The sequence below is a fragment of the Patiria miniata genome, unplaced genomic scaffold (genome assembly GCF_015706575.1).
Source record: "Patiria miniata isolate m_02_andy unplaced genomic scaffold, ASM1570657v1 HiC_scaffold_29, whole genome shotgun sequence".
Lineage (NCBI taxonomy): Eukaryota > Metazoa > Echinodermata > Asteroidea > Valvatida > Asterinidae > Patiria > Patiria miniata.
The window spans coordinates 15,362,301-15,373,116 of NW_024037068.1; the positions used below are offsets into that span (position 1 = coordinate 15,362,301).

The 10,816-nt window shown below is 38.6% G+C and overlaps 1 protein-coding gene across 1 annotated transcript; it reads left to right on the plus strand.

The window, feature by feature from the left end:
- The first annotated feature begins 7,181 nt into the window (after window positions 1-7,181).
- LOC119736270 (alpha-N-acetylgalactosamine-specific lectin-like) lies at window positions 7,182-9,430 on the plus strand. Its single transcript, XM_038210314.1, has one exon. The coding sequence runs from the start codon at window positions 7,361-7,363 to the stop codon at window positions 7,844-7,846; it is 486 nt and encodes a 161-aa protein (XP_038066242.1). The 5' UTR covers window positions 7,182-7,360; the 3' UTR covers window positions 7,847-9,430.
- Window positions 9,431-10,816: the final 1,386 nt, after the last annotated feature.

Consider the following 10,816-nt stretch of genomic DNA (forward strand, 5'->3'; position numbering starts at 1 on the left):
AATCCATAATTTCCATGGAATAAGCTCACTTTATTCGAAGTGTATCGATACAATGTTGCGATGTAGCTGTTAGCAAAGGGAAACCCCCAACCAGACAAGGCAAACCTGGTAAGCTGGTCCCAGATTGTGCACAATTCTGTTCAATTGATTCACAATGGCTAGGACTATTCACTGGAAGTTTTTTCATACATGTAGTCTGTTAAATTGATTCACAATGGCTAGGACCATTCACTGGAAGTCTATTCATACATGTAGTCTGTTCAATTGATTCACAATGGCTAGGACTATTCACTGGAAGTCTTTTCATGCATGTAGTCTGTTTAATTGATTCACAATGGCTAGGACCATTCACTGGAAGTCTATTCATACATGTAGTCTGTTCAATTGATTCACAATGGCTAGGACTATTCACTGGAAGTCTTTTCATACATGTAGTCTGTTCAATTGATTCACAATGGCTAGGACTATTCACTGGAAGTCTTTTCATGCATGTAGTCTGTTCAATTGATTCACAATGGCTAGGACCATTCACTGGAAGTCTATTCATACATGTAGTCTGTTCAATTGATTCACAATGGCTAGGACTATTCACTGGAAGTCTTTTCATGCATGTAGTCTGTTCAATTGATTCACAATGGCTAGGACCATTCACTGGAAGTCTTTGCATACTTGTAGTCTGTTCAATTGATTGACAATGGCTAGGACTATTCACTGGAAGTCTTTTCATGCATGTAGTCTGTTCAATTGATTCACAATGGCGAGGACCATTCACTGGAAGTCTTTTCATACATGTAGTCTGTTCAATTGATTGACAATGGCTAGGACTATTCACTGGAAGTCTTTTCATGCATGTAGCCTGTTCAATTGAATCACAATGGCTAGGACTATTCACTGGAAGTCTTTTCATATATGTAGTCTGTTCAATTGATTCACAATGGCTAGGACTATCCACTGGAGGTCTTTGCATGAATGTAGTCTGTTTAAATGATTCACAATGGCTAGGACTATAAACTGCAAGTCTTTTCATACATGTAGTCTATTCAATTGATTTACAATGGCTAGGACTATTCACTAGAAGTCTTTTTATGCATGTAGTCTGTTGAATTGAATAATAATAATAATAATAATAACTGGATTTATAGAGCGCCAATTGAATCACAACGGATAGGACTTATCTCTGGAAGTCTTTGCATACATATGTGGTCTACATAATGAACCGGAATTAACCCATTATTATTTTTACCAACACATTTTAAATAGAGATATGAAGAACAAGTCAATTTGTTTTCTGCAACACTGATGGCGATTTGTGTCTGTTTTCCTTTGCAATATTAATTAATTGTTGAATAATGTTGGAAAACGTCCGTGTTTTGTTGTTTTTACTGAGAAGTAAAGCTCAAAACGTCATAGCGTACACCATATGCGGATGTCGTTTGAAGGAAAAAAATCGCCACCTGTACATCGCCTAGTCGTGTCATTCTCTCTGTAAAACCGTTGCACTGTCCCCACGGAGAGTGTAATTGGCTTACCAAAATGCCCTTATTAATGACAAAATGAAAACTGGAAAATGGGTTAAATGGAAAACAACACTGTTTTTTTTTCAAGAACTGCATTTAAAAACACTTGAAATACAACGGAAATACATTCTAAACGCTATCGATAATGAGAGTTGTATTTGTATAATACTGCTGCATCATTTCACTCGGTAACGACAGGGAAAAATCAACAGTCATCATTTATAGGTTAGTAACTTTAAATTGATACTAACCGGTATTATTTTTGTTTAAAATTTTGCTCACACTTGTTTAAATAAAAACATGAAAAAACAACATAAATAACTTGCCATATCGGTGACGAATACGAGAAGGCTTTTGACGTACACGTCAAATTAACCATATGTCAATTGGGATATTAAATAAACTTAAATACACAATACATGAACGTTAGAGTTTGTGTTGCAACAGTTTCCCTGGAATGTTCAGACTATTCTATTACCGAGTACTTCCAGATGGCTGGAAGTAATAAGTGCCCACTTTTGCACGCACGTTTATAGCAGGCAACACATCAGTTTATAAACATATAAAGAGAGCATCTTATTTAAAAAATTAAAACCAATAGGTCCATTGGCTTTTCTTGTCCATGAGTTATCAGGAAGAGGAGTTGGAATTCTGGACTGATCGTGCCCTGATGGAATTAAGCGAAGACAAGAGGTCTGCAGGTGCAAACAGTCATTAAAATTTCTTTTTGCATACAGTTAGTTCTTCTGTCTATTAAAAAAAAAGGCTTTTTTAATATAAACCTGCCCACAATTCAGGCTTCGGCCTGCGACGGGAAAGCGAAATTAAACATTTAAAAATCATCAAGAAACAAGGAATTCTACATACATGACAAAAAGACCATTTAAAAAAAATAATGTTTGCACTTCAAGGCAGCTATTTTATCTGGAGCTGAGTTTATTCTTAACAAAATTAGTACCTACAGTTGTTTAGTTGTTGGGCGAACAAGAACAAATAGTTTCAAGATTTCTCATCCAGCATGAATGATTCGACATTCTTGTTTGAAGGATTGGAAGCTTGTGACCATTACAATGTACTAAGAAACCCAGATAGAGTAGGCATTTTCTAATTCGAGATTTTTAATCGTTCGTGTCTTACTTAAGACACCGGTAAGATAATCGGAAGATTAAGTCGGAAGAATTGGGGGACTGGCGCGGTTCTAGAGCCAATATTTTGGGGGGCTAGCAGGGTGGATCCAGAATTTTTTTCAGGGAGGCGTGCTGAAATGTAGACCGGTTATTTTCACCAGACACCTAGGCCTCCGTAAATCAATAGGTGGGGGTAGGGTGGGGGAAGGGGCTCGTGCCTTATTCAATAGGGAGCGCTGATAAAATACTACAATCAGGCACACTACAGGGTGGATCAAAAATGAAACTGAGATATTATTGCTAATTGGAACAAAAGTAGGCCACATGTGAATCAAAGGGAGATATCCTCCGTTAGGGTTAAATATCCTCTTTTTAATATCCTCAATTTAAGGTTGATTGTTAATCAGAGTGGCATCAAAGACAAACATAAAACGAAAAAATGACGTTTTTTGTGGTTCCTTCAGTAGGCACTTTCGAAGCATTTGTCTTAAAATTTTGAGGAGTTTTAAGAGTGTTTTTATTTAAAAGTGTTGTCTCCTAATCTATTATTGTCATTTTCTCAATGTAAATGCACGTCACAACCAGTTAGAATTACACTTGCTATCGTCCATAAAAGGTATTAATTTCTGAAAAGTCCCATTGGTCCGAAGTCGGGTTGTAGGTGACATTGTAGCAGTTGTGGTTTTTGTGGTGTCTTTTGTCACAGAGTGAAAGGCTATGGTTGCCAATCAAGGCAGGTGGGGAAAAAAGTGATTTCACCATGAAAAGTGGCGCAAGCCTCTAAATAGACCCTTGCACAAAATTGGTAACTGCTTAGTCAACCGTGAATGTAAGCACACAATTAGGGTGTCATTTTAAAGAGGATATTTAACCCTAAAGGAGGATATCTCCCTTTGATTCACATGTGCCCAACTTCTGTTCCAATTTGCAATAATTTTTCATTTTTGTATCCACCCTGTAGTGTGCCTGATTGTAGGATTTTATCCGCGCTCCCTATTGAATAAGGCACGAGCCCCCCCCCCCCCCCCCCCAACCTATTGAAATTCGGAGGCCTAAGTGTCCGGTGAAAATTATCGGTCTACATTTCAGCACGCCTCCCTGAAACAAATTCTGGATCCACCCTGCTAGCCCCCAAAAAATATTGGCTCTAGAACCGCGCCTGGTCCAGTCCCGAAAGTAAGACACGAACGATTACCAATCTCGAATTAGAAAATGCGTACTGTATCTGGGTTTCTTAGTACATTGTAATGGTCAAAGGCTTCCAATCTTGCAAACAAGAATGTCGAATCATTCAAGCTGGATGAGAAATCTTGAAACTATTTGTTCTTGTATGCAAAACAACTAAACAACTGTAGGTTCTAATAATGTTAAGAACATACTCAGCTCCAGAGAAATAGCTGCCTTGAGGTGCAAACATTGTTTTTTTTTAAATGGATTTTTTTTGGTCATGTATGAAAAATCCTTGTTTCTTGATTGTTTTTAAAAAAAATTTATTTCACTCTCCCGTCGCAGGCCGAAGGCTAAATTGTGGGCAGGTTTATATTAAAAAAAAATATTTAAAAGAAATAGACAGAGGAACTAACTGAATGCATAACAATACAAAAAAAATTAAATGACTGTTTGCACCTGCAAACAGTCGACTAGCTGTTTCCCATTAAACCCTATTTCCAGTTTTCATTGTGCCATTAATAAGGGCATTTTTGTAAGCCAACACTCTCCGTGGGGGACAGTGCAACTGTTATATAGAGAGAATGACACGACAAGGCGATGTACAGGTGGCATTTTTTTCCTATTGTCTTCGCTTAATTCCATCAGGACGCGATCAGTTAAGAATTCCAACTCCTCTTCCTGATAACTTATGGACAAGAAAAGCAAATAGACCTATTGTTTTTAATTTTTAAATAAGATGCTCTCTTCATGTTCTTGTAAACTGATGTGTTGCCTGCTGAAAACGTGTGTGCAAAAATGGGCACTTATTACTTCCAGCCATCTGGAAGTACTCGGTAATAGAATAGTCTGAACATTCCAGGGAAACTGAGGCAACACAAACTCTAACGTTCATGTATTGTGTATTTAAGTGTATTTCATTTCCCAATTGACATATGGTTAATTTGGCTTGTACGTCAATAGCTTTCTCGTATTCGTTACCGATATGGCAAGTTATTTATGTTGTTTTTTTATGTTTTTATTTGAACAAGTTTGAGCAAAATTTTAAACAAATATAATACCAGTTAGTATCAATTTAAAGTTACAAAACCAATAAATAATGACTGTTGTTTTTCCCCCTGTCGTTACAGAGTGAAATGATGCAGCAATAATATGGGCGTTGGGTAGTAAGTGTAGCTGTCAATCACACTAATCCTGTAATCACTCAGACCGTTAATATGTGGTTTTCACACCTTCAGTGGAGGGAAGCTGGACCTGCTATACAGTTATGAATAACAATAGACCCTTGGACCTCCGGAAGACCCATGTAAAAATACCGTGAAACTGCAGTGAGTTTATCCCCTGCTGAGGGGCCCAGTTTGGCACCGTGAGAATGAGCTTACTTGGCAGTGTAAAAAAGTTTCACGGCGACTTCATTGTAAACTATATTTTCACGGTGTTGAAATTCATATTGTAGGTCAATTAAACAGACTGCAATGAAAAGACTTCCAGTGAATAGTCCTAGCCATTGTGAATCAATTGAACAGACTACATGTATTAAAAGACTTCCAGTGAATAGTCCTAGCCATTGTGAATCATTCAACAGACTACATGTATGAAAAGACTTCCAGTGAATAGTCCTAGCCATTGTGAATCAATTCAACAGACGTACGTACTACATGTATGCAAAGACTTACAGTAAATAGTCCTAACCATTGTGAGTCAATTAAAGTGACTACAATGAACAGACTTCCAGTGAATAGTCCTAGCCATTGTGAATCAATTGAACAGACTACATGCATGAAAAGACTTCCAGTGGATAGTCCTAGCCATTGTGAATCGATTCAACAGACTACATGCATGAAAAGACTTCCAGTGAACAGTCCTAGCCATTGTGAATCAATTCAACAGACTACATGCATGAAAAGACTTCCATAGTCCAAGCCTTTGTGAATCATTTAAAACAGAGCATGGAGGAATAAGAATTCCTCCATGAACAGACTACATGCATGCAAAGACTTCCAGTGAATAGTCCTAGCCATTGTGAATAATTAAACAGAATTGTGCACACTCTGGGACCAGCTTACCAGGTTTGCCTTGTCTGGTTGGGGGTTTCCCTTTGGTAACAGCTACACATCGCAACATTGTATCGATACACTTCAAATAAAGCGGGCTTATTCAATGGAAGTTATGGACTTATTTCTTAGTGAAAAGAATGAGGGGAGGAAAGGCCAAAATTCATTGAACGCTCAGTATGCCGGACCTAGACGCATAATGCCGATCAAATCCAAAAATAAATTTCGTTATTCTGCATTTCGGCGGGATTTTTAAATTGAAAGTAGGCCTCCACTGTAAAAGAAAGTTGGGTTAAACAGTGGTGGGCAACGTTATTTGCCCAACATTGGAATTCATTTGCCTTACTGTATTTTAATTGCATGTGGTAACAAAATTGAACAACTATTGTCAAGAATTTTCCAACTTTGTTTTCAAATGGAACTTCAGACGGCTTTGGTTTCCCCTGTTTTTTGGGATGGGGTAATACGAAACATTGGCTCGATTGATTTACGAAGAACTATTTTAAATTCCAGTGACAAGGAAAATACTTGAATTCGACGTTCGACTTCATCGGAAAAACCTTCTTATTGCTAGAAACCCAGCAATTTCGGCCATCAGCCTTGGTCCAGAATGTTGGCGACCGGTATCAAATGAGGGGAATAATCGTCATAGCGATTTTGGCAAGGTATACGCCTTCGGAGTTGGAAAATATGTGATAGCATTGCAACAGTGGCAGCTTTTTGGGTGTTATCACTTTTTTTTCAAAATGTCCATCAAAATGCTTGTTACCACTCTAGGGGCGGTATACCTTGCGCATGCGCACTATAATCATTTATGCCCTGATTTGATACTGACCAAACCCCCAGGCTGATGCCCTAATTCCAAATACAATTTAAAAGTAGCACTGCAGCAAAGTAGCAAGGAATAGTCATCTTCAGAGTGGAATTGATGACAAAATAAAAATTGGAATTGACCTTTCATTTTTCTATGAGCAATTTCGAAGCGTTTGTCTTGGATTCTTGAGGAGTTTTGTTTGTTAAGTTTTGAACGAATTTATTGGCGAAGCACATATAAGTCTAATTTCTCCAACTATATTACCACTCGGTTTAAACAAATTAATCCTCTCTTATTTCTCAATGTAAATGCACGTGACAACCAGTTACAATAAATGGTCTCGTGAATAAAACTCATTAATCGCTGAAAAAAAATACTGATCAATCATGGTGCAAAGAGAGGATGACGTGATAGGCAGTTTTCAGTGATACAATATATACAGTTCGATTTTTTTTCGTGGGAAATGTGGCTCTGGCCACACCTCCGACTTTCATTTGCCAATCAAAACACTCCACGTGACGCCTGACGCCAATGAAGCGTCATAGATGTCGGGTTTGCATTTTTCCAAACTGGCACCAATCGAGGTTTAATAAGCGATGCCATCTCTTCTCTTAGCCTCACTCTGCAACTGCATTTTGGCGTGTGACACTGAGCGGTGTAGGAAGACTTCTCGTAAACATCATGACTTTCATGCAAGCCTTGTGCTTCGTTCTGTTGGTTGGTTTGGCCGCGGCATTTCAACCAGACTGCCCCAAGTGTCCTCCGATGTGGACTTTCTACAATGGCAACTGCTACCGTTTGTTCGGCACTGGTAAGACCTTCGCTGAAGCTGAGAAGTACTGCCAGCAGTTCGCTCAAGTCGGCCAGGGTCATGTGGCGTCCATAACCAGTGCTGAGGAGAATAATCTGCTCCTCACGATGTGGAAGTCGGCCAGTGAACCCAAAAAAATGGGTGCACTGTGGATCGGCTTTACTGACAAGGCAGGGGAAGGGAACTTCATCTGGACGGATGGATCACCGGTCGGTTTCACAGCATGGAGCGATGGCAAACCCAATTACGGCTCCGGTCAGCCGTGTGCTCACATGCGGTACAATTATGCCGCATGGAATGACGCCCAATGCGACAATGTGTGGCCACACATCTGCAAGATGGCAACTACAGACTAAATTGACCCTACGATGGACAGCCACAGAGATGCGTCAGAACATATTTGCCACATCAACCCTGAAGCTCTTAACAACGATACCAAGTCAACGTCATCGGCTATGATATCACCAAACAGTGAAAAAGAAATCGTTTCAATAAACCCAATTCGCATCTTAGTTGCTTCAACGTTTACGAACCTGCTGCATGCTTTCAAGTTTAACGTTTAGTGTTTAGCTTTGAGCGTTTTATCAGGTGTCCAGTTGAATAGTGAGAAGAATATGGATGAACTAATCTGCCGATGTTCTCAAGCTGCACTACAGGGTAAGTCAAAAAAGCGGAACCCAAACCCCATAAAATATATTTTATATTTAAAAAAATATGTAGCACCAAAAATAATAATGAATGGAGAGACACTTTCATAAGCTACTTTGAGATAAAAAAAAATAAATGCTCAATCCGTTTAAAGAATATCGCCATTTAAACACAGTGACTCTAAAACTTGTCTCGTCCAAAAAGGCAATTCATTGCGTGTTTTGGCTGTTTGGAACAACAAAGAAAATGACACAGAATACTTGTTTCACCAACTGTCACCAACTCTAGTACACAATATCTTCATTAACAACCCCGGTTAGGCAAACAATATGATTTATAAAATCTTCTTTTTCAAAGGACGGGCCTGCAAACGGATTCTGTTTAATATTTTTAACGTTTAAACTGAGATTTTATCGCTGGTGATGTTTGAAGACAATTGAGACGACGATTCTTGAAATCGCATTTTTTGGACGAGATTGGTTTAAGGGTCATTGTATTTAAATGGTGATATTTTCTGAACAGATGGACCAATTTTAGTCATCTTTTCATCTAAAAGTACCTTATGAGATTGGCTTTCCAGTCATTATTGTTTTGGTGCTACATTTTGTTTTTTTAAATGAAGTATAATTTTTGGGGGTTGGGTCCGCTTTTTTGACTCACCCTGTACTATACGCCAATGACATTATTAAGGAAACAACGAACTGGAACGTGTCTCAAATCTACAACAAAGAAATTTTCAATTCAAATCCGATTTCTCACGTTTCTCAACAGAAATAGAAAGCTTGACTTTACTGGATACCTCTTTTTAAACTTTATATAATAATTTACTCTTGATTTTTTCTCTACAACTTCGTTCTTATATATTTATTTGTTTCCGTTTAATTTTCAACTTCTTGTTCATTTGTACGTACTGGTAGAGGGGATTTGTTTCAGTTAATTTTGCCGTCAAAGTACAATAAGAACACTCAAAAGCTCAGATGTTGATGGACTAATGAAAAACTAATTGCATCAGTAAAATAAAACATCCGGATAATTTTACATATCACAGACTAAACTAAGGTTAAGCGGTAGTCAAGAATCGGAAAAGCGGAAATAGTCAGAATCGTTTGGTCTGGGAGCCAGACTACTATGCTGATATTCTTAATGGTGATGTATTGCCCGGGAGCAGAAGCCCAATTGATCGCTTGGCATACTGACTAAACAAAAAGGCATATTCAAATCGGTTCATTCATTTTCTGTTTGTTATAAAACGACAGAGGGCACTCGCTGCTGTCGAATTACTCGTTAGCCAACCTCGATCTCAGAGTCCATTCTTTTTTTATAGTAGACCCTGTGAATATTATTACAACTTTGAGATATACAGCCTGACCTGGGCGTCGCCAGGATATTTTATTGGGGGCAAGGCACATTTTCCTCGAAAATCCTTGTACTTTTTCTAGCATATTACAAATTTATCATTTTTTGCCACCCCACCCCCATTGACACCCCTGCAGACACCCATTTTGTTAAATGTGTATTGTGGCGAAACCGACCCCTGACACCATTTGTGGCGGAACCGGTGATTGGCGGAACCCAGGGGGACTGGTCTTATTTATCCCAGGACTCTAGCCAACTCCTATAATCCCACAAAAATATTTATTAGCCTAACGAACTGGTTAGAGCTACCCATTCGCAAGGGGGGACAATTAACAAACGGCGGACTAAGCCTAGGGGCTGTTCGTTTGGGGGAAATATACCACCGTTTTGTGATTGAGTAATCAATTGAATGTAAACAGAGCACTTATTAATTACAATAACCTTTACAATGATTCAATAATTATCACACAGACAAATGTTTCCAAGGACGATCAATAATTGGTCTTATTCTTCTCTGATCAAATATTCAATTATAATCTTTATAAACACAATCACTCAATTAATAATCCACAGTTGTAATAATTCCTAATGATTTAAACAAGGGTCGACTGCACCCCTGTAAATGATCTTAGCTTACAATAATCCTCACGTGGTCAACTGCACCACTTTAATAATCATAAACTTGTATTCTCTAATTATACGAATAGCTAGTCCAATTACCCTCACACAGAGTGTGACCTCAATTACCCTCACACAGAATTAGTGAACCTCAACCCGGCTCAGTTCAGTGAAAGCAAACTTCAGGAGGACCTCAATTACCCTTACACAGATTTAGAGAACCTCAATTACCCTTACACAGATTTAGTGAATCTCAGTTATCCCTGCACAGATTAAGTGGACCTCAATTACCCTTACACAGATTTAGAGAACCTCAATTATCCTTATATAGAGTGAGTGGACCGTAATTACCCTCACACGGAATAGGTGGGGGATGTCCATACTGGTTCACCACTTTAACTGCCGCCAAACACATCAATTTTCACCTCACCTTGTGATCTCACCCAAGAGGAATCCAGGAAGCTCTGGAAATGCGAAAAACAATTAGGCAAAATGTGTTTTTAGAGCACATTTTGGATGCACACGTCGTGCAAAACTAAGTTGAAGCAGCCGGTCAAAACTGATTGAGTGGCTAAAAGACAGCGGTACGTTATACGCATGACATCGACAACCATGACGTCGCATGAGCCAGCCAATGATGAATATTTATTTTCTCATGAATATTTAGTTTATTCAAATGGCTACTTCAAATACGTCCAAAGATT

Bases quoted from the DNA above. Each gene is read 5' to 3' on its own strand.
- LOC119736270 (XM_038210314.1), top strand. From the start codon at position 7,361: ATGACTTTCATGCAAGCCTTGTGCTTCGTTCTGTTGGTTGGTTTGGCC.